Source organism: Apostichopus japonicus, chromosome 13 (genome assembly GCF_037975245.1).
Source record: "Apostichopus japonicus isolate 1M-3 chromosome 13, ASM3797524v1, whole genome shotgun sequence".
NCBI classification, from domain to species: domain Eukaryota; kingdom Metazoa; phylum Echinodermata; class Holothuroidea; order Aspidochirotida; family Stichopodidae; genus Apostichopus; species Apostichopus japonicus.
Genome location: NC_092573.1, coordinates 17,710,994 through 17,735,168, shown reverse-complemented (window position 1 = coordinate 17,735,168; position 24,175 = coordinate 17,710,994). Strand labels below are relative to the sequence as shown.

General features: G+C 37.1%; 2 protein-coding genes across 3 annotated transcripts; one reads left to right on the top strand and one right to left on the bottom strand.

The window, feature by feature from the left end:
- The first annotated feature begins 1,256 nt into the window (after positions 1 to 1,256).
- On the top strand, positions 1,257 to 7,227 carry LOC139978186 (immediate early response 3-interacting protein 1-like). Its single transcript, XM_071988110.1, has 3 exons — positions 1,257 to 1,417; positions 2,979 to 3,080; positions 5,653 to 7,227. The coding sequence occupies exons 1-3, from the start codon at positions 1,327 to 1,329 to the stop codon at positions 5,706 to 5,708; spliced, it is 249 nt and encodes an 82-aa protein (XP_071844211.1). The 5' UTR covers positions 1,257 to 1,326; the 3' UTR covers positions 5,709 to 7,227.
- Positions 7,038 to 19,492, bottom strand: LOC139978185 (perilipin-3-like). Of its 2 annotated transcripts, none has more exons than XM_071988107.1 (8): positions 19,298 to 19,492; positions 17,263 to 17,712; positions 16,594 to 16,771; positions 15,693 to 15,928; positions 15,123 to 15,287; positions 14,299 to 14,463; positions 13,186 to 13,311; positions 7,038 to 8,338 (listed from the first exon to the last, which is right to left on the bottom strand). In XM_071988107.1, the coding sequence occupies exons 2-8, from the start codon at positions 17,632 to 17,634 to the stop codon at positions 8,231 to 8,233; spliced, it is 1,350 nt and encodes a 449-aa protein (XP_071844208.1). In that variant the 5' UTR covers positions 17,635 to 17,712; positions 19,298 to 19,492; the 3' UTR covers positions 7,038 to 8,230. The 2 variants fall into 2 exon arrangements, with proteins under 2 accessions (XP_071844208.1, XP_071844210.1); XM_071988109.1 differs by lacking the exon at positions 7,038 to 8,338 and adding an exon at positions 8,758 to 12,089 and having other exon boundaries at positions 19,298 to 19,491.
- Between the last annotated feature and the right edge of the window lie 4,683 nt (positions 19,493 to 24,175).

The window sequence follows — 24,175 nt, the reverse complement described above, 5'->3', positions numbered from 1 at the left end:
ATCTCCTGTTCTCGAAAACGGATGGTATATCCATAGCTGCACGGCACATCATCAATAGAGGCTTTCAATGGAAAATCGTAATCCCCTAGTTTGATTCTCCGTTACGGTTTGTCATAATCGTGATTAGGAGAAATAGTTGGTAGAGTTCAAACTGTGAAAACCTTGTAAACACGATATCTCAAGTTGGGAAACATGGGTACTTCTACTACTTGGCATGTGTGACGTAATATAGTGAGTAGAATAACCCTATAATTTTGGTTGAGGTCAAAGTAGATCTGAGGTCAACACTGAAAACCTTGTAAAAAAGGTATCCAATAATACAACATATGGATACTATTTATACTTGGGATGTGGATGTGCCATATTGAGAAGAAGAAGCCTGTGGTTTTCGTGGAGGTAAAAAGTCATCTGAGGTCACCAGATGTTAAACACTGAAAGTATTGTAAAAAAAGAAATCTCAAGATAGGAGACATGGACACTTATCATGTGGATGTGTTATTTTGAGTGAGAGAACTCTCTCGCTTTTAGTGGAGGTCAAATGTCATCTGAGATCACCAGGAATGGATACCTGTCATTCTTGCAATGTGGATGCATTATATTGCATAGAAGAACTCTATTGTTTTAGGTGGAGGTCAAAGGTCATCTGGGTCACCAGCGGTCGAACTCTGAAAACCTTGTAAAAATGATATCTCAATGCAATAATCATGTATGGTACTCGTACTTGGAGTTTGGATGCATCACATTGAGTATAAGGCCCTTATTGGTTTAGGTGGAGGTGTGTATTGCCACGTTCAGTAGACTGACCTGTGTTTATCATGCCATAGTGCAATTGTACATCAAAATAATGGTTCAGAACATTTATATTATCAGAGCTATTTCAGGTGAACAAGCAAAGGTCTAGCATAATGCAGTCATCGAAACCTAAATGTATTTTGAATTGTGGTTGATTAACAAAAATACAAAATTGTAACAAAATGTGCCATTGCTTTTTGTTATTAAAAAATGTGCCACTTGAATAAAAAAAATCCTAGTCTTTTCATCATGAGTCTTTCCTTTTTGTAACTAAAAGAGCATGTTTTTTCATTGAAAATGATTCAAATACCGGAATATTCCTATGTGACACGGCGTGTGTTGTAGATTAACTTTTTTCGGGATGTTTTGAGGTGCATTAGCTCCCGGAAAACATCCCGAATAACGTTTGATCTGATCTGTCTGAAATGGTTTGTCGATTCTGCTATAGCACCCTCAATTTATAAACTAATTTTGCCAACATGACATTATTTCCGTACCCTTAGCTTGCAGTTATACATATCATCCCGAACGAAAATGGCGTTTGGATTGTATTCTCTCTTGGAGGCGGCTTTACTTTGCATCAATGCCGTTGCTGTCTTGAATGAGGAGAGGTTTTTAAGCAAAGGTATAGACACTCTGGTACTGCCTTCTAAATAAGTCAATAAGTGTACTGTACATCAATTGTCGATCACCCTAACATATAACTTCGGCCTATGCCACTCGCTGGCCTAAATTAGGCCTAGGCTACCCATACTTAGGTCCTAGGCCTCTACCCTGACTCAGAGTCAGAGTAACAGTAGACCTAACTAGTTAGACCTACAGTAGACTAATCTACTTTGTAACAATAGCCTAACATTACGCTATGTCACACTGTCACAGTACTTAAGGATTACCAATTATATCTTTAGTACCATAATTTAGCATTTTAATACTACCAGCCTATTGCCTAGTCTATAAACGAAATAATGCAGATCAAAGACAACTTGTAATAAAATGACTTATATTATGAATAAGATGGAGGACCTTTAATGACACACTTTCATGATATCACAGCCTCTGAAAGTTAGCCAATCTTGAAGTTGAGGTGTACTACAGTACTACTAGGCTAGGCCTAGCAAGTCTCCACATTTATGCCTTTTTTCATAAAAGCCAAGCAGTGATATAAAATTGCAAAGCTAGCTTAGACCTAAGCTTAGGTCAAAAATCATTAATTTCAAGTAGGGTTACCTTTTTATGTAAGCTTACATCTTCTTGGCTGTTATGTTTTTTGTTTCCAATGTAAAGGATAAAAATATTATCCCTATTTATTCTTTATTAAACTGTCTAGTTATCCTTGTTACATTACTGTACAATTAAAACGAAGAATATCCCTAGTATTTTATTCATTCCAGATCCTCCAAGTGAATTTTGGATGAATTCCGCTTTATCAAGTTCATTTTTAGTGAAGACACAGCCAAGAACATTGAGTAAACTTCGCCTCTGCAAAGTGGCAAAGTGCGTCATAATAGGACCCACCTTGCTACTAAGATTACGCTTATATCGCTAGGTTTATGTTTGGTCATCATGTAAGCGTAGGTAGCAAATTTCAGACTCCCAATTCACATAAAAACTAGGTCTAACTTTAGGCCTTCATCACAAGCTCACCACAAGCCTCTGCAATGGCACGTTTCAGACAAACCTAGGCTAGGCCTCTAGAGACTAATGTGATGCTAATGCAGCAGTCAAAACTGAATCAAATACTGTATATAGTTTCAACATGAGCATACTGCATATCAATATTTAAAGCATTACAGTGTACCATTATGGGCATACTGATACTCAAATACTCAACCTTACTGAGTTTTCTCATTGTTTTTTTTCCCCTTTCACCTCAGTGTAGTACCAGTATGATAATTAGAACGATTATAGCTCTCTTTTCTATTTACATTATTAATATTTATTTATATAATTGATCCAAGAATTGGAAAGTGTTTTGTTGTGGTGTTTAAGATGTGTTTTTGGAACAGTATCTCTGATCCAGTTTGAGCAGCTGTCTTGTCATCATGAATACACATAAACTCACAACGCTAGAAGGGTGATAAAGAGATGTCTAAACGAAACCTTACAACACACTCAGCATGGTTAGAAAGATTGTTTGGACTTAACACCATTTAAACTTCAACCACTTTTTCTTTCTCATTCAACAGTTGGTTGGGGAGGTGATCAACAAATCGGAGGGTTTGGAGAGGAACCTGGCATGAAAGCCCAATTGATCAATTTAATTCGATCAATACGAACTGTTATGAGAGGTGAGAAGCCATTTAGGCGTAAGCAGTTGTTTATGTTTCAACATAATTTCTCTTAATAGTAAAGAAATGGCTATATAGGGATCACCAACAGCTAAGGGCTGGATAACGCAGTGCTGAGCTTATAACCCAGAGGTGATGGGTTTGAATCCCTGTGATTCCCTGTGATTCATATGAGTATATATGCTTGGTAAAATTGTGTTTTGTGTTTTCAGCTTATTTTGCCATTAATCTTCAAATATCCTGTAACTTATAAGCAAATGGCATGCGCTATCATTGTTTTACTGCCTTAGAGGGCAGGTCCAAGCTATTGTATCCCTAGAAGCCAAATTTCAAACTTTACTGAAGCACCCTAAATGTGGTGTCATGTTAAAGCTGAATTATTGAAATTTAAGATTTTCATAATTTTTTTGAATTTTTTTGCCTATTCAAACAATTACAGCCAGCTAATTTGCATAAATTCAAATTGCAGTGTGACGTACGGGACAATATGAACTTATTGAATATAAGTTACTGTATGTGGGACATGATACACCCTTCCAATAATTTTGACATATTATGTTTGGGGGTTCATCAATTAAATATACTAATTAGCTAGTGTCACTGATGTCCTGTACGTCACAATTTTCAGCACTTTTTTTCAAGTTTTGATATGGAGGAACAATTTTTTTGGGTGATATTCTATAAAGTTCTAATTAAGAACATTGTTCAACAATATCCATCCCCAAAAAATTGAAATAATATTCACTGCAAATCTAATTATCAAATTTAAAAATGTGACGTACAGGACAAAATGTGACGTACGGGACATAGTGTGGTGGAAACCCTATATTTATACATAATAAACATGTATGGGCTCCAATGGGGACCTTTACTGGAAACCTTCCAATGCTTACAAGTTTATTTTGTTGAAAGCTGGTAGTTGCACTTATAATCCCTGCATGCCTGAAGAGCACATCATGGCACCAAATAAACTATTGACTGATGACCACCAACAGCCCAGGTTTTGTTTGACTATCGGGAAGTCAATTGTGTGTGTGGGCGGGATACAGAATCATCTACAATGCTACTCAACATTGACATTGAATAAGGACGACTTCAAGAATGTTGAGTTTGCATTTCAAAATTTCGTAGGCCTATTGTGAAGTGTGACTATGATAATGTGCAACAATGTTCTTGTGTCCTGAACTTAGATAGTAGACATTGAGATTTTTAGTTACAAGTGTAGAGTTTCGCTCGCCCAATTTTTGCATAGGACAATCACTCATGAGTTTCTTCAATAACCAGTATTAGGTCTATAGAGTTTTCTTTGTTGTACTAGTTTCATAGATGGACATTACGTGGCATTACTGGGGACATTTTGGTATATTTTGAATGGGACGGATCATATTTCAACTTCAGGGTCATTAGTGGGGAGTATGATACAGTGTTGTACAGTATACAGTATACCAAAACAGTTTTGCACCAAAACTTTGCATCTTGAATCATTTGTGGTCTAACAAAGCAAGAATTGATTTTGACTATTTGGTCTGATAACCAGTATTAGGTCTATAGAGTTTTCTTTGTTGTACTAGTTTCATAGATGGACATGACATGGACGTCACGTTACTGTGGACGTTTTGGTATGTTTTGAATGGGATGGATCATATTTCAACTTCAGGGTCAATAGTGGGGAGTATGATACAGTGTTGTACAGTATATATACCAAAACAGTTTTGCACCAAAACTTTGCATCTTGAATCATTTGTGGTCTAACAAAGTTACCTGTAGAATTGATGTTATGAGTATTTGATGTATATATGTGTAGAGTAGATTAATACTTTACGCCTTCCATGTTTTACGTGGAATGATCTCACAAGTACAGTCACTGCTCTTTTCCGTATCCCAGAAAGAAGGAAATATGGCATGAAATTACCAATGACATTGTTCTGGCATATCCAAATTAATGTTTTTATGTAGAAATCAGCTTGTTATGGTATATTCAGGAATAAAGATATGAGTTTTCATAGTCAATTTGTATATGGACAAATTGTCCCGTACGTCACATGTCCCGTACGTCACAGGACAATTTTCATTTGTGTAACCACTGTACTGGAATGGCTTCATATTGTTTTCTAATATGTTACAGCTTAGACCTTTGAAGGTTAGGCTATTCACTAGTTATAACAGCTTGATCACTGCCCTCCTAATTTCAGAGGGGTTTCAGCTTTGCTCTTTAGTAAAAAAAACACAAAATTCTCTGGTCCCGTACGTCACACTGTACATTAATTAAGATGGGAACTAATTAAAGCAAGTGTAGGAAATCTTCATGAGTTTGTAATTAAGTAGCAGCAATAACAAATATGAAAACCTGAAAAAGTTTCTGGAAAATAATTTTTTTATAACTTTTAGACACATTTAAGTCTCTGAAATGTCCCTTACGTCACAGTGCAAATAGCTTGGACCTGCCCTAGAAGTTTCAATTTGTTCATTCTGAAAGGGCCCCATTTTTGAGAAGAAAAGTTTCTTACATATCTAATGTGACGATAATGGAGAACCAGCATTACTGTCCTCTTGTTTTATCTTCCTTGTGCAGTGCCCTTGATATTCCTGAATGTTGTGACCATACTATTGAAACTGGTATTTGGATGATAACCGTTATAACTTGGATGCGGATGATGACAGCCAGGCTGGGAGAACTCCATTTCACAGGCAATATCTTTCTCTAACTTCTAAGGCAAACATTTTTCCAGCTTGCCATCGCGTGCCAGTAAGTTTCCACTTCACAAAACAGTGGCCTCACTCAACCCTCTACAGAGATATCCTGAAGTTGACAGTTGGAGTTATGTTTTGAATGTGGGCCTGTGGGGCTTGGAAGACATTCAATGCTGCCTGTGCTTCTGCAGTAAGAACCAGTATTGTTTCTCCAGTGGTATATTGAGCCGTTGTTTGCCTTAAGTTGACCAAGCATATTTAGAAAATGACCATAACTTTGATAAATGTCATCACACACTGAACTCAACGTAAAACTTTGTTACTGCCAGTAGTGGCATATTTTGTATTAATCCTCTTACGATATATTTGGTTTCGATGATAATCATAACCTTTGCATTCATGATGGCGTATGTGTGTGTCGGTGCGTTTGTGACACCCAGTTTGTAAACACTATATCTCAAGAAGCAAGGTTGGACCAATTTCATATTTAGTGTGTATAAGTACCACATTAAGAACAAGAAGCCTGTATATGTACCATATCAAATTTAAATAGGAGCCTATTATTGCTTTTGGTGGAGGTCAAAGGTCATTTGAAGTCAACAACCAGACATTTACTTTGCTCCCCTCTTACCTGTCTCTCTACTTATACTGCGTCCTAAACATAATATCACAAGGGAAGCTTGAACATATGTAATTGTTTGTTTTTATGTAATTGATTGTGTAATGATTGTTTTTGGTGGAGGTTTGAGTTCACCAGGAGTCAAATTGTGAAAACCATGTCTTACACATTTCAACAAAGACAGATGTCATAATTAGTATGTTGATGTATCTATCACATTTAGTACAAGAAGCCAGGGTTGAGGTCGATGGTCATTTCAGGACAGTCTGTATCATTTTGAATTTATTGTTTGTCACCTGACACTGCTTTTCACTGTATTACTTAGATCAAGTATGTACTATGTCAAATTCATGAAGCAAACCATATGTTACATCATCCAAACCACAATGCATCTTTACATTCTGGTTCAGAAAAGGCTTTTATAGTGTTTAAGGCATAAATGGAACTCTTCTTGAGAGGAAGGAAAGACTGATGGAGAGAGAGGGGGGGGGGCTTTGAAAATGGAGGGACAGAGATTGACTTGTTTAGATCCAATATCATTTAACAAGTAAATTGCCTGAATTGCACAATGCGGGTTATGTGAAGAAGGAAAAACAAGCTCGGCTGAAATCATAGTGTAGACAGATAGATGATGGAGACAAATTCAATCAGTTGTTTACTATTATTTATTGCATACGTTTAACATTTCTGGTGAGTTCAGAACTCACCAAATCACATAGACATTAAACAGTTACAGCAACGTAATTATTACATGTAAATGGCTCTCTGAGCTGTTTGGAAATTACTTTCCTACTATAGCAGAAGCAATAAAATGTTTCGAGGCAGAGATGAAAAGTATTCCAGTGACTTTTTTAAAACTTTTGATCGTGTGGACTTGTTCACTTTACATGATCGTAATGAAAACTATCAACCTGGGACTGGATAGAATATACAACTTGTACATTTGAGGTCACAGGCTTGATCTCATTATAGCCAATAAAAAAACAATTTTTCTTTGTTAGTTTGTATAAATTTTGACAGCTTGTTTTCTTTTCATGGTATTGGCTTTCTGTGATGGAAATACAAACAACAACATTTGTAGTTAACAGAAAAATTCAATGTCACCTGTCCAGTATAAAATACCTGAATGAAATTGTATGAAATGAAAGGCCAGCTTGCTAAATTCTAATATAAATAAAGCTTTTCTGTATTTGCATTGATGAAAGGTCAAAATTAGTGGTTTCCAACATTTGCTGAGTTGATTAATTATCACATCCTGAAAAATGAAATTCAGTGTTCCGTGAGTTGAAGGTTCTTTTCAAAAATACTAAAACTTCAAATATGCATTGACCAGATATGTTCAATCGTAGACAATTTCTAGAAATTTTGCCTATAAAGATTTGACCTTGTCTCCATTATTTGAAATTACACATGGGCTTTATAAGTTCATAATAAACTGCATTTTCATTTTGTTATCAGAGTTTCTTGTATCAGGAAAGTTTGCAGAGAAAACACAAAAGGTCAATCTCCCTCAAAATATGCAGCACAGAACGTGAGCATCAATAATGTCTCTCTTGCACATCATATGATCAAGAACAGTAGATCTGTACGTAACACAGAACATGCCACTAAACCACTCAGTAGAAGAGAACATGGGCACTATAAGTAGACGACCACCGAGAATAGCTCTGTAACACAGATTGTGTCTACTGCGACAAAGCTCTGTGAATTTTCAAGGGGGAAAAACAAGCACTGGTGGATTTTAGATCGGTGGATGCAGAACAAATTACAAGTTAAACACATATATGATCGCAGCTGATTAATATTCATGATGCATGGCTGTGTGAGGCATTCCATTCGACTAATTGCCATGCGGTAAATGACCGACGTGGTTACACACGATGGGATCTTCTTCCTCCACATCCATTTCAAAGTCAAATTCAAGCTCGTCGATATTTATGTCCGGAACCTGAAAAAGAAAAGATAATTGTAATAACTCTGTGCCAAAAGTTCATCTCATTAGGTACATGTCTCTTTGTCACCATTTTGATCCTCCAACACCCTGAGTTTAACTACCTTCTCTCTGAGTCAGTGTTTACGAGAGTTTTGGTGCAGTTTGCACTTCATTATGACAGACCTGTTGATTGTAATGCATTTTGTTGTATGAAACAATGGAAGTCATTAAGGTAAATAACATATTAACTTGAAAGGACATCAAAATAGGCTTTTTCAAGGCCCATTTTGTTTAGCCATCACTACTAGCAACTATCTATGAACTGCAATGATACAACTTTGCAACTAATGGTGGAAAAGTAATAAGAAAGTGAACAGGACGCAAGAACAAGTCAGTAGTTCTTTACAGAAATTCTCTTTCATATCTATTATCTGGAAGGGACGAGAAGGGAGTTTTTTATCCTCTTGTAGAATGCTGCCATCACTTCAACTTCAAACTGAAAGTCTCTTCCCAGGAGGGATTTGAGGTCAAAAATTGGGGTTTCACATCACTGATTCTTTGGTATGCTTCATGGTCAGTTACATGTCTTCCCCATCTATATGCTGCAAGCTGGTCCTATCCTATTTTGATAGTGTGCCCTCATTCAGGAAGTCAGACTGGATGCTTCCCAAAGCTGGGATTTGCCCCGTCTTTCATGTGCAATTGTCCTCTCTATTTTCATAGCCAGTCCTTATGCTGAAACACCCATACATTGGTTCCATCGTCAATCGCAGATTAAATGTGTCATCGGATGACTTGAGTATGGGTCTCATCTCACTCACATTCTACGCATCAGTCCTGATGTAAGAGCACATGGGATATCCTCTGGATGATTGCAACATGTCTTAGAACTAAGGTTCTCATTTGCATATCAGCTGTTGAATATTCATTACAAGAAACACATAAACCAACAACTCATAAATTTATTCTTCATAGCTTTGTTGAGAAATTATAAGAGACACTAAGCCAAATGATATGGTATTCTCAGATTTAAAGTCCAACCATATTATTTCACTTTTGCTAAGGTTTTAAAGCTCTTTTATGATATCTTTTCATGACATTTTATGACGTTTATTCTAATTTTAAACAGGTCGCTGGTTGGGTGGCCAAATAAGGTTTAGATTTGTTTTCACAGCAACTTATGCAGGATAGCAGAGGCCTATCTGTTAGCCTTCTAAATTGTTGTTAAGGATGGATATGAGGCAGAATGCATTATGGGTAGGCAATGTTCACATGTCATGCTCTATTAGCCTGTGAATCTTGATTCCTATATTAAAAACTTACCAAAGTTTCTGTTTAGTTACCAAACAGTTTTATTCCTAAAAGTTAATCTGATTTTTTTAAATTACTCTTAATTGGGTTACACTTTTGCAATTACATCATATTAAATTACATAATAGTATCATCTGTGAGTATCAGTTTGAGTGGTTTTTTGTACTATTTTGATACTAACGGTTCTGTTTATGATGTGTTTGGTCACAATTTACATAATATTCACCATTTTTGTTGCCAATGATCCAAAAATGTATATTTATCTCATTCCTTCTCAAAGAATAATTACATTCTAATTCAACAAATTTCTAGCATTGAATTTGTGTCAAATATCAATGATATTCATGTAGAATGATTATTGAACACAATTTTTGTCAGTTTTAAAATTTCAAATTGATTATAACTTGTGGTGTCAAAGAAATGGTGCAAATGTAACTATATAACTAATGTAACTATGTATGTTTGTAGGTATATACATACAAACATTCACATACATGTACAAAAATATAGACATGTACAATTGTACATACATATACATACATACACACTCCTATTCAACAAAAATCGTCTTTCTCAATAAATTCTTGGTAATCTGCCAGAGATTACTGCAGTTTAGCAAATCATTCAGTAACATGTGTCTTAGAGCTTTACTTTATCATCAAAGAGGACAGACACATTTGTTACTTTGCATCAGTATTTTCATTATCAACCTTTCAATTTTTTTTACTCAATACACTACAGCAAAGATAAAAAAAAAATCATAGCTTTATTATATTAAGGAGACATTTAACACAATCTACCAACAAAATTAATGAATTTGCTTCAGTTTTGCACATAATTTGCTAGGATTACCTACACTTTGAGCTAACACTTATAACTCCATCCCCCCCCCCTCCACCCAAGGCAAAATGAGTGATGTTAAAATTGTAGTAGCAGTTTAAAAGATGGCAAATTAGAAGTGATAAATGAGTGTGAATATGAAAATTGCAATAAAAGTAGTCTCTAACATCAGAATAACTGGAACCGCATACCTTCCAACGGAAGAATAAGAAATAGCAAAATCACACGTATGGGTTTGGTCACATAAACAGACAAACTACAGCTTTTTGTAAAATCAATTGCACTATCAAAGAATAAGAAATACCAATTAATTGCAGATTTATCACAAATTTCACACTCAGATTTCTACCGGAAGCACAAGAAGGCCGCAAGAGTTTATGAACTTCAGTGCTATAAAACAACAGAAGTATATCAGCATGAAGGTGGAAGGCTGAAGGTGGAAGGATGGGGTTCCAGGAGGGCTTATGAATCTTTCTTAATGTGTCTCTTTACTACAAATTGTCTTATTGTTCATAGCCATCCTCCATTAATCATTATTATTTAATCACATTCTTTTGATGGAATAATGAACCACATAGAGAGAAACAATCTTATGCTAAAGGAATTACAGTAATTGCAAATCACACTTTTCATTCGCAAAGTTCACAAACTATTATCATGAGCCAACACATCAAAGGATACTTCATTTACAAAAAAATTCTCATTTTTTCATGGTTGTTTACCTCCCCAATACTGTTGGGTTTTATCAATGACATAGACTTGATAAACAAGATATTATTCAATTTGTCAAGCTTAGCTTTAGTTCAGTTTAAAAAATTCAACACAACAAGTTCAACAACACCATTGCACTGCAGTACTGGACTTAGGGATTTCTAAAATGGGTATCCGACATGTGTATTCCACAGTTGCACAATGCAAGTCTATTTCATTTACAATGATTATGATATGTTTCCTCATTAGTCCTCCATTCAGTCACAAAAATCTTCAATTTCCCTCTTTAATAAAGAGAACCTCCATGATGGATGTATTTCAGATAAATTTATAAATTTTTGTTTCATAATGTTTCTTTCTAAAAAACCACCTCCACTTCTCATCCAAATATTTCATCCAACTTGTCGGTGAATGATGAATTCTTGCGCTTGTTGTCATCGTCCCTCAGAGAACTTCTTACAGAAGCTATGCACACGACGGATACTGGCCAAAAGTTACCACTGTCCCTCTTGGGTTATCCTCTGGGAGCAGGAATGCTTCTGATCAAGCTCCTATGACGCCTCTGGCCTGCTTTGGCTCCGATGACTCTTAGTTTTAATAAGAACTGGAAAGCCGCTTCATGGGATATTCTACACTGCAACTTCAAATTATACACTAAATTGGGAAACCGATCGCATTCAAAATCGCATAAATAAAATGTTATTTCAGATTCAGCGGAGTACAAGCAAGGCGAGTCGTGTTTCATGCCTGGTACTACAGCACCCCGGGACTTTATACGGGTAACCAAGGTCGATTGTTTTGGATTGGACAGAATGGGGTCTTCCCTGGCTAGTCATAACGATTTCTCTTTGTGGCTTATTGCCTGCCTAGAATGAAAAATCAACTGCTGAAATCCAGCTGGTACCTGTAGATAGAGATGGTCAACAAAATACTCGATAGATTGTTTCCTCTGAGGAGGCTGATGAAGGCTTTGGCCGAGATGGAGGAGACAGAAGAACGCATGAGATGACGTGTTTGACAAAGAGAAGAAGTAATATGACTGCTACACTAGTGACTATCTTCTACTTGTGAGAGTAAAGCATGCAGAACATGAGACAAAATCTGCAGCGCTAGCTTACAGAAATTTTAACATGGGGTGGGGAGAATCTAAGATCTCGATATTTATCAATTTATTTAATAGCCTTCATAGCATATGTGTAGTGAATTGCATATTTTTGAACAGCATTTCCAAAGTAAGGACAGATAAACCATTCCCTGCAATAACTGCCATTCTGTTTCTGTTCCTATTTAGTCATTTCTCCCCACCCCCCATGTTTTCTTAACCTCTTTGCTTCCCCCGTTTAAATCAAAGCAGCCAAAATTTGGAGTGAAATATTTCAGTCGTTAGTGGGCAAGGTTTGTGTGTCTGGGCTTCCTCATGTAATCCCCACTCTGGCTACAAATAGTGTCCGTTTTCTTTCAATCCATTTTACTACAGTTTATTCAGTTTTCTGCCTAAATCATTTGCTCAAACAAAAAATTTGAAAATGTTTTGTCAGCAGTGTGCACGTTGTATTACTTAAGATTTTGTATCAAGGATTAACACTCTGGCAACATGCATTAATCTAATTCATATTAATTCCTGTGGCAGTTATATAAACTATCCATAATATTTATAGCAAACAGTAGATTTAGTCCCTTCTTTGTCACCGACTCTACCAAAATAGTCTATTGACTAAAGTCGAAGCATACAAGGACCTTGTTGCTACAGTTTGGTTTGTAACCTCATTTTCTAGTCTAAGAGAAACTCGAAAGGGGACAGAAACCCAGCCAACATCTAAGCTAACCCAGCATGCATCGATACGTTTTTGTGCAACTGAGCCCTGGCAGTGCAGTATGTAACATAAACGACTTCAGAATAAAATTGGTACAGTGACCGGAGACAAGACCAAAGTCTGGCGGCTCTTAGATATGGCTAATGGAATGAAAAGAGAAAAAAATTATCAAAAAGAGATACTCACCAACCACTGCATTGCTGGGGAGTTGACCAAGTAATCGGCTAACATGACAGACCCCTCTGTTAACTGAACCAGGCGATCTTTAGCACCAGTCAATATAGATGATGGTAAATCTTTGAAATACTGAGCCTGAAAAAAGTGAAAAAGATTATAAAATAAAGTTAAGAAGATTACAAAGAAAATCAACTTTAACATTCTAACTATTCAGGATCTATTTCAACATTTGGTTTATAGGTTAAAGCCCATGGATCAATGCAGTCAAACACAATTAGTTTTATAGGTTAAAGCCCATGGTTCAACACAGTCAAAACAGATTTGGTTCCAAGGCTTAAAGCCCATGGTTCAATGCAGTCAAACAGACTTGGTTTATAGGTTAAAGCCCATGGTTCAACACAGTCAAAACAGATTTGGTTCCAATGCTTAAAGCCCACATGTGGTTCAATGCAGTCAAACAGACTTGATTTATAGGTTAAAGCCCATGGTTAAACACAGTCAAACCAAATTTGGTTCCAAGGCTTAAATTAAAGCCCATGGTTCAACACAGTCAAAACAGATTTGGTTCCAAGGCTTAAAGCCCATGGTTCAACACAGTCAAAACAGACTTGGTTCCAAGGCTTAAAGCCCATGGTTCAACAAAGTAAAACATATTTGGTTCCAATGCTTAAAGCCCATGGTTCAATGCAGACAATAAAAGTTGTAGCTGAGGCTAATTCACAAATGGTAGTTAAATGGTTGTATGCTACACAACTTTACACATATATAGACTGATGCCATACCATGCTCAACTTTGGAAATACTTTTACTTGACAGCAAAAATGTTGCAACTAAACTGGTAATTGTTTATCCTTTGCTTTGAAATTAGTTAGGATACCATAATGCAGGGAATGACAGTGGTATGGATGCCACGTAATGCCACGCTGTTATACCGTAAAGAACGACAATTGTATGGAGGCCTTGTATTACCATACCCATTATTTCTAGATTCAAAGTTTTCATATCTACAGAATCGACAGGCAAAAGATGCCCTTCATGTCCTTTGTCCCTATGGAAACCAACTTAAAGACCTGGCTAAATGCAAGATGGAAAATCTCTAATTCATTCCCTAGTTTAACTTGCCTCTTCAAATGTGGTGAATAGAACTTCGGCAGTTGACCTTGCATCCTCTACTGACTGCCTAAGATTTTGCGGCAAGACCCTGATACTGGTTGAGAGGTTAATTGTAAGATTCCGTAACCTCCTGGAAAGATTCCTGGCGATGGCAAGGGTTTTCTCTTCACCAGTCTGGAAAAAACAGAAAATATGAAAGGGAAAGATGTTAAGCTATTTATAATCTGATGCGTCTGACTAGCACAGCACTGTTGCATTTTTCCACCAGGAATCCTAACTGATGCAAAATGGTGTACAAATTGCTCAGCCAATAATAATCTGAATGGAGTGTTTTTTCGTGTTCTCATTTCTGTATTTAAATGGGTTATGTCCAAATCATTTCATTGGTTGTATTATGTTAGTAAATGTTAACTCTTTTAATTTTTGAATATCCATGACATTCAAAGTGATAGTGATGTCCACAGAGAAAGTGTGTACATCAAATTGTCAGAAATGTCTGCTATGAAATCTTACATTAGGTGGCCAGAGAGTAGGTTTCATTTGTGGGATTAAGAATTACAAATTGTACTGGTTAGGAAATTCTACCACATCATTCATTGCACCCATTAGCAAACTTCCAGGAAATCAGGGCTTCCACATCCCTGTACCCCAACAAACTGAAGGAGATCCATATATGTAGCCTGCATTTTAAGATATGAAGTGTACATTTGACAAAGGGACACCATCGAAATGTTACCAACCTTGGAAGTGAATTTTGGTCTATGATATGGCCATGAAGTATTTCTTTCATCTAAACCAACCTTTTCTCTCCATCCCTAAACCAATGAGCTCACCTTGCCCTCTACATCCTCGTCTTCTTCACCTGAAGTTTTCTCCACATCTTCGTTATGATCCGTGGTCCAATCATTCCATGTCCTCCAGAGGTTTTCTTGCGTTGAGTCTACTTTTGACTTCATTCCACTATTGGCAGAGTCAATGTTCTCCTTTGCATACTGAATCTACAAGAAGGAAACAAATACAAAACCCCTTGTAAAAAGACAGTTTATACCATGCAAAACAGAAGCAACTTTTCTTGTTTTCTAAGTTAAGAAAAAAAAAATTGTTTATATCAAAACAACACTGTTGTAAAATATCTTGAAAATTTCCTCTTTTTTTTGGGGGGGGGGGAAGATAATATCTTTTCAATTTTATTCATTGACCAGGGTTAATTTTGTAAGGATTGTGCAGTGTTCTAAGCCGAGTCATATCCTTATCTTAAAGCCCACACCATATAACCTTGAGGTTGTCCAAGATGTGATGTGTTGATTCACAGTAAATAGCCCTCAGTCCACCCTCTCTCTACCAAGTGGTATTAATTCCACAAATCTGACCGAGAGACAAAGAATGTTTTGCTTTGTACTTACAAGATCCACAGTGAAATGGAGTTTCTGCAATGTTTCCTCACTCCTCCTCTGTGCATATTGAATGTTGACCAACGCTTTGTGGTAGAGGCGTTTCCTAACTTTGGTAGACACTTGAGATGCTCGGTTTACAGAATGCGAAAATCTCTCATTGCTAGGAACAGCGACCTCATTTTCAGTCACACCCTTCTCCTCTGATGCATCCTTCTCCTGCTCAACCTCTGCTTCATTTGACTTAGCTAAACAATGAGATGAGACAAGAATCTGCCTTATAACGGCTGGATTTGTTTTCCTGGCCAACAATTCCCCACCACTTAAAAATGTGAAAACAAAATACTTTGTTAGGTGGTTGTTGCATTGGTATTGTTTTAGCTTACTTTTTCTGATACAGATCTCTAATTCTCTCAGCTACAATAATTTCACTGCTAATGTACCTCCTACCCAAGCTAGTACAGTTATCAGGTAAGATAATAGATAAGTAATTAGTTATCATTATGGCCAAGGAATCAGTGTAAACAAAAGCTGATCACAAACTTGTGGAACGTTAAAAGATAAAATTACCTTCAGAGCAGTCATAAATAAATTAGTGCATCTCTGGGAAAGGAGCTTAAATAGGATCTTCTGACTTAACTGTTAAAGAAATACAACCACATGCTTAAAACTTTTAAATAATCACAAATGGCCCTAGATTTGAATACTAAGTCTAATGTAGTTCATTAGAAATGAGGAAAAATGTATTGTAGGCAGGTTTGGTGACTACCAATTGCAGAAGTTTGTGTACTTTTACTTAAAATTGTTTTATCCCTGTGTTTTTTATGGTTCTTTCAACCAATGTTCATAACCTGTATTTGCTATACCCCTCATAAGTCCTTTGTAAAATTACACCAGTGACCCTACGGCTTACCCTTTTCGTCAGGGAGACAATAGTCAACTGCCATGTCAGATAACTGAAGCGCAGCGTCTACCGTAGAGGCTACAACTTGTCCGACCCTGGTGTCCATTAGTTGATTCATCTTTTGTGTTCCAGCCACCTTGCTATGTTCAACTGCTGTCCATGCACTCTCCTTGAGAGTCTTAACAACCTGCAAGGGACAGACACATATCGATAACATTGCATCAAACCAGGAAGATAAGCCATTCTCACAGATGTTCTTGAAAAATTGTGCTTACATATCACAAGGTACGGTAGTTATAATTTTTACATTCATGATCTAGACCAATGATTCAAAGGTAACATAAGAATTAGAGTTCAGGAAATTTCTGAAATCATGAAGGTGACTTTCACATTCATCAGAAATGTCAGAAAGTAAAATTTTAATTTGCTTAAAAATTTGGTAAAATCCTCCAAGGAATTTGGTCAGAGGATTATTTTCATTAGTCAAATATCCTGCACAACAAACTCTGTATTCTTTCTACCTGTTTTGGAAGATGACTGCATTTAGAAATTTGAGCTTAAGTTGGGGAAAAAAATCGGCTGTTGGTAAAGTTTCTTACAAACTACAAATGTGACAAATTGATGAAACTCAAGTTACACAAGATTTTGTTCAGCACATTCTATCATCATGTGACCTACCTCATCAGAGGGCTCGGTCAAGATGGGTACTTTTTCTTCCAGCATATCGAGCTGCTGGTTTGCCATAGAATTCACTGCACTAAGAGGCCGTTCAAGTGCACTAACCACTGGCTGGGCAGTGTAAGCTGCCAATGCTACCGATTTCTCTGCCATCCCCAAAGAATATCCAATGAGAGCGTTACTGTCTTTCGTCCACTGATAGGCATCTGACACAGAGGTCAATGCGGACGTCACAATCGGCAAATTGGTGAATCGAGAGATGGCATTATCATCAACTTGGTTTTCAGAGTTCTTGTCTGTGATAGAGTTGTCCGAGAGGGAGTTGTCTGGGACTGAGTTGTCAGGGACTGAGTTGTGGCTTATATCCTCCATTCTGTTAAATTGTGTCTTTGAGTCCAGATTTAAAATGTGTACTGTATTTCAGGTGCAAAGCTGGGGAGATTTTATTACCTGCGTACAGTAACAACAAAAACACAGTGATTAATCTTTTATCAGACCATTATGCAGTAAGATTTACAATAAACACAAACTTAAAAATTAATACTTAGTCTTTCTGGCATCAAGGAGCACTTCAGCTTTTCAGCTAGCTATTGCTCAATCCAATACAGCCTGACCAGGTGACATTCACAGAACTCCTTCACAAAAATATTTCAATACCCTACCAGGAAAGGCACCTTGTCCTTCCTCCATCCATATAGAGGTGGAAATAAATTTGCACTTAAAAATTTGCTCTGGGTTTCTCACATGAAAATGACCTTCAACAGCTTGTACTAAGCCACTACCCTACCAAGCAGATTACATCATGATCTCTAATGGTCTGAATATTTGCAGAAGGCATTTCAATATAAAATTTTGAACATAACACCATGGCAGTCTAATTTATGTCATCTTTACAGTAGTTTAAACTGAAGCAAGTAGAAAAGCTAATATTGTGACCATATTGAAGTGTACTAGTCCCATTTTAATATTGATTTTTTTTACTTTCACTCATTTTCAGTCATGAAATAACATAAAAGTTATTGATAAGATTATTTGTTTTTATGTCCATCATAGACTTTGAAAGAACAAATTTAGCTTAAAGGCAGACCTGTGATTGTTGCAAACTTTCTTAATGCATAAGACCATAAATTTAGCTTACAATACAACAGCATTGCTGAAGTATATCTTAAAATTGTGACTGGATTGTGCTGTTTAAAGGGTGTGAAGACTCGCGCAAAAAGAAACGTCTAATGCCGGTAATCTGACCTAGTTTCCAATGAGGTGTAACAGAAGTGTTAGACACCACCATCGATCCTAGAAAATACACATACAGCTTGCTACCATCGGTAAATAGATACTAGTGTACAGTCAGTACATACAGCTGCAGCCAGTACCCACAGCACAGTGAACAAACGATACAGCGATGAACATCTCAGGTCCAGCTAAAGAAAACAAGGTTTCATGTTTCATTACTGTCTGCATTTTGTAGCGACACAAACAAAATGTCACTCGCAAGCAACAGAAAGTTAACTTTTTCAGATGGCCGCACGCAGTTTGGGGCGAGTCTTCAATGCCTTTAATTTATATTAAATTAAAAATCTAACTTAAATTAGTGCCTATATAATACTTCTTTGCAGCTCTTTGAGTTTTCAAGAAACACGAACATCAAACCAACCTGGTGGGCAAACTGATTGTTTACTCAATACCCATACTGACACTGGTCTGTAGTGTAAGTCGTAGCACTCATTAATAAAATCCTTTGCTAAATTATAACAGCTTTTCATACCCGTAGCTTGAATCCAAGCTTCACACATGTGTTGACAATTCATAAATGATGGTACTTAATTGGTAGCCTACACAAATTCCTTTTAGAATACGAAACGCTTGTGCACTAAGGGCACATACAGTAGTGTAGCATCAAGTCATGGTCATATTACCTCTAACGTCCACCACTAACGTTAGGCGTGACGTTATAGTAATATCAATAGCTAAAATTATTTAATACTAATACGTGGTAAATGAGAAGGGAAGAATAAAACTTAATCCTAAAACTAACCTCTTTAAGAGTGATCCTTCCTTCCACTGTGAATGTGTGATATGCGTTCGGTCCTTTCCGTCGTATTATATTAGTCTGAATGTCGATAACGTGATAGACAGAACACTTTAATGGTTGGCTAATTCTTAACTGGTTAACGTTGGTATTGCGTCATACCTCGGTTTAAGAAGGTGCTGTACTTTGCTTCCACAATCTAACATGTAATTTGCAATTAAAAACATATCATATATGAATTTTTCCTTAAGAACAATTTGCTGTTAGAAAATAATTGACAATAATGATACTTTTATAAAATAAATTTTCTTATTTTGTAAACTAGAATTCTAATGATGTAGCTATTGTGTAAAATGTGTGTTCATCAGCAAATATAGCAACAAGAAGTGGAAACACATAACACGGTTCTTCGAAATTATTGCTTTCCATAGTGAAGGTGAACTTCATAACGAAAAGTAGTGGAGAACTCGTGTTCCATTTTGACAAAGTCCATTACGTTACTCGATTATGTTTATGTTTGCCAGCACACTGGAGGACGTATTGATGAAATTTGTCTAAATCTATATACCTTCCAGAAATATTTCATGAGATGTGATGCATGGATAGGGGATTGGGTGTAGTTTAAGGTTGTTTTTTGGCGTATAGTACATCGAACTGGAGATGCAGTGTTGTCAAGAGAATGGCATAGCATTCTAAAAAATATTATATTCAATATCACAAAGGCGATCATTCATTTACTTTGAGTAATTATCAAAGTTCTAAACATTAGAACATTGCTAGTTTGAACCAAGATTTCACACACTTTATTTACGGTTTTACGGTTAACTGAGGCGTCCGTAGACTCTATTTCAACGGTTTTCACATGTTGTCCTAGTGATGTTCCCAAAGAGTTGAACTTGAGGACATGGTACGCAATGACCTTGACAGTACGTGTGAACCGGAGCGTCTGCATTGTGGTCTGTACTAAATTTTGCAAGATAATTCCCCTTGCATGGCATTTTCTCTTTGAACTGGGGAACTTTTTTTTTATCTGGAACTTAGAGCGTGCCTTAGTATTGTTTACCATCTACTGTTACTGAGATACGGTCATCGTCTTACTGTATATAACACGGAGAATTGAACCATAGGTTACCCGAAATGAGACAGACTTGTACGATTTCCAAAATTGCCTGTGTTGTCTATATATGTTAAATGCAGTAAGATTTGTTTGGCCGGTTGTGACCGTATATGTTGACGCAAGAAGATGCTTTAGCCATACCCCCCCCCCCTCCATCATTCACCCCTCGTCCGCTCGCGAGCATGTGTGGATCATAGCTTATAAATTCCATACTTACAAGAAAATGGCCTATACACAAAAAATACATTTAAAAATTGTGGTAGATTAAAAGTCTAATCTAAGCCCGTTTGGAACCAATGGCAAGTTATCCATAGAACCCATCTCTCACGTTATACGAAGTAAAAATATAGCCCGATTAAACATTAATTTTGAAAATCATCACGGAAAGACAGTTTTGTTTTTCATGAATGTTTTTCATAAGGTCTGAAAATCTGACGCACAAACTTGCAATCGAACTATACTGCAAAAAATAACCAAAATGCAGAATTTCATTGTGGTTTCGATGATGAAACATGAGTTGTTTCTTCATGAATCTGACGTAATGTATAATGAGGGTGTACATGTTTACAAGGGTTTCACGATTTAACCTCTGATGACCCCAAATGACTTTTGACCTCCACCAAAAACAATAGGCTTCTTTAATTCAATGTGGTACTTCTACACACTAAATTAGAGGCCAACCCAAGCTTCCAGTATTAACATATCGTGATTACAAGGTTTTCACAATTTGACCCCTGGTGACCCCAAATGACGTTTGCCCTCCACCAAAAACAATAGACTTCTGTTAAACACTGTGGTACTCCTATACACACTAAATATGAGGTCTGCCCATGATTCCCTTCTTGAGATATCGTATTACGAGGTTTTCACAATTTGATCCCTGGTGACCCCAAATGACCTTTGACCTCCACCAAAAACCATTGGCTTTTTGTACTCAGTGTGGTACTTGTACTAACTAATTATGAAGTTGGTCAGACCTTCCCTTCTTGGGATATCGTGTTTACAAGCTGGACGTCACAAACGCACTCACACACACACGTACACACACCCATACATATACGCCATCATGAAGACATAGGTTACGATTATCATCGAACCAAAACCAGAATGGATTCCAATACACCATGGAATTAGAAGAGACTCCATACACCTTCATTACCATAAGCAATGACTAACCGATTACGTAAGCAGTTTTATATTATATCGAATGATGAAGCCTCAATGGAGGAAAACGGTGGTCATTTCGAAGAATACATATACCGACCACTTTTCAGTCGACTGTCGATGACTCTCACACTGAATTGACTTTGAAAGTGACCTTCTTACGTCAGGAACAGAAATATAACCTATGAGTTCTACCGCTCAGTGTCGGTTCATAGTTAGGTGAAATCATAGCCCTCTATGAGTCACGTTTCTACACCAAGATATGGTGTAGAAACGTCATACTTAGATGATAAATGGATAAGATTAGCCTACTCACCTTCAATGCACGGTCGATCCGTTGATTATTAGGAAGAATGGTACATAGTGGAGAGGAGCTAGGGTAGCCTGAATGGGGACGTCATGGTGGAAAGTCGGAGAGGCAGTCGGTAGAACAATAGTCATCATTTTTTTATATGTTTGTTTTAGGAGTGTTTGGACAGTGATGAATTGTTTTTCATTGGCGACCCCCCCCCCCTCCTCCCGATACATACGCAAAATAATTGTAGACACTGGCCATCGGCAACTTGAAGATTGTGTTTTCTTCTTCAGTTGTTTCTTTGTTACTGTTATTTTGGTCTTCGCGTTGTTTTTATTTTAGGGTTTTTGGATTTTTGTTAAGGTAGAATTTAAATTAAGGAGAACTGTGACGTTGGGGTCCAGTTATACTAATGAGAAAGATATATTCATCTAAAACCGCAGATATTTTCAGTCCAATTAAGTCTATCATCAGCCCCCAAAGCACCGGACGTTAGAGTTTTGCCTATATATTCGAGTTCGGACCTACCGCACCGCACGGTTATACCGCAAGTTAATAAATGTTACTCATTATAGAGATGAAATTCACCTTCAGTCCGAAAGGTAAACACAACCCGTTCTATTCGAACGTGACCTGACGAAGTAAAGAAATACATTTGAAAAGCCACCCTGGACACACATCACAAGAGATCGTATAATATACTCAACGGTCACCCAATTTGATTACAGTCCATTCATCGAAGATATTGGCTGATAGAAAAAGATACAAAAGCAATTCCTAACCGAATAAAAACAAATTGTGTGGTTTATCAATAAGAGCGTCAAGCACTCAGTCTGTTGTATCATGGTGTTTTTAACGTTGTGCAATATAGTGTGACGAAATGATGCAATCCTACGGTGGTCTTTAAAGGACAAACGAATTATAGTTGTGTTATATGTTAGCGTAACACAACAACGCGTCAAAATTCCGATAGTTGCCGATTTGACAACTTACGTAAATCTGACACATATAGCGGTCGGTTACTTTTCAACTCGACAAAAACGTATTTGTGACTTGTTGCGAAGTTAAGTGTAACACAGCACTTCGACAATTTGATAATATCTAGATGTAATGTACGTTAGCGTTAATCATCAACTCGACCAAGCAAAAACATGAATCTGTTGAGTTGCCGCGTTATACTAACACGTCTATACAACTTGTATGTTCCTTCGGAACCACCATACAATGCAGTAGACCGAGAAAAAGTTTGTGGAGTGAAAATGACCTTCACAGGCTCGTAGCAGAAAGTTGTTTTCCTGATTGTCTGTAGTACGAAACCGGAAGTCAGAGCCGGTGCTGTCCCCGAGATCCAAGCAGTTTCAGAGTGGCTGAAAACCGGCGGGGTTTGGTCCGGTTCATAACCTTACAGTTTCGAGGGATGTCGGTAATTTCAACGGATGGTCTTAAAATTTCAAATATTTTATCTTGAAATTGCTACTTTCTTAACGGAAATTCGGGTTTCCGAAATTTCATCTCAAATTTCGATTATAATCTCAACTATTTGCGAGTTTTCCTTCACTTGTTTCGATGTAACGAGACGAATTGTGTCATTTTAAGTCGGTAAGACGTTTCAACGGTTTTATAAAACTTTCGACTCTTTATCGAAATTTCGAGAAGGAACCGGTTTCTAAAACGGAAATAATACCACTAGATTGCTTGGCATTCTGTTTGCAGAGTGCGAGCTATGCAGTTTAAAGATCAAGTAATGATGTGCAGTGGAATCCTATATAGGTAGAAGTTGGGCAGAAGCATACACCCCCCCCCCCCCCCCTCGAGTTACCCCTTTTCCTAAAACTATGGTTTCCCAGGGTGCATGCATGATTGGAATGGAAGAACATGTCAATTCACGGTATATTTTAGTGTTACGAGAAAGCACCTTACTTTTCTCCTCGTATACGGGGAAGTTACTACAGGTGGAGAGACAGAAGGCGGGATCAGCTCATGTATGTAGCACTGTGCAGAGCGTTGACCGGCTTGTTTTCTTTTACGTGTCCATCTTACTGGCTATGACGTAATTGATCAGTTAATCGGGTATATAGCCTGGGTTTCTATACACAGTGACAGGATGGTTTATAATATCGTGCAAGTAGCGTTTTCTAGACATGATTTGGGGTGAAGTTTGAACGAGATACCAGGCAGAATACTTGCCGATTTTATAGCGTTTGTCAGCTGCGGAGTTGTTTTTAGGGACTTGTATATATATTTAATTTTTTATTTCATTGCGAAAGATCGGATGTAGGACAGGTACATTGCATAGACGATTATACTT

Coding starts and splice junctions, on each gene's coding strand:
- LOC139978186 (XM_071988110.1), top strand. CDS start 1,327: ATGGCGTTTGGATTGTATTCTCTCTTGGAGGCGGCTTTACTTTGCATC. Junction 1,418..2,978: donor GGAGAGGTTTTTAAGCAAAG/GTATAGACACTC, acceptor CTCATTCAACAG/TTGGTTGGGGAGGTGATCAA. Junction 3,081..5,652: donor AATACGAACTGTTATGAGAG/GTGAGAAGCCAT, acceptor TTCCTTGTGCAG/TGCCCTTGATATTCCTGAAT.
- LOC139978185 (XM_071988107.1), bottom strand. CDS start 17,634: ATGGAGGATATAAGCCACAACTCAGTCCCTGACAACTCAGTCCCAGAC. Junction 16,772..17,262: donor TGACCGAGCCCTCTGATGAG/GTAGGTCACATG, acceptor TGTCCCTTGCAG/GTTGTTAAGACTCTCAAGGA. Junction 15,288..15,692: donor TCCATTTCACTGTGGATCTT/GTAAGTACAAAG, acceptor TCCTTCTTGTAG/ATTCAGTATGCAAAGGAGAA.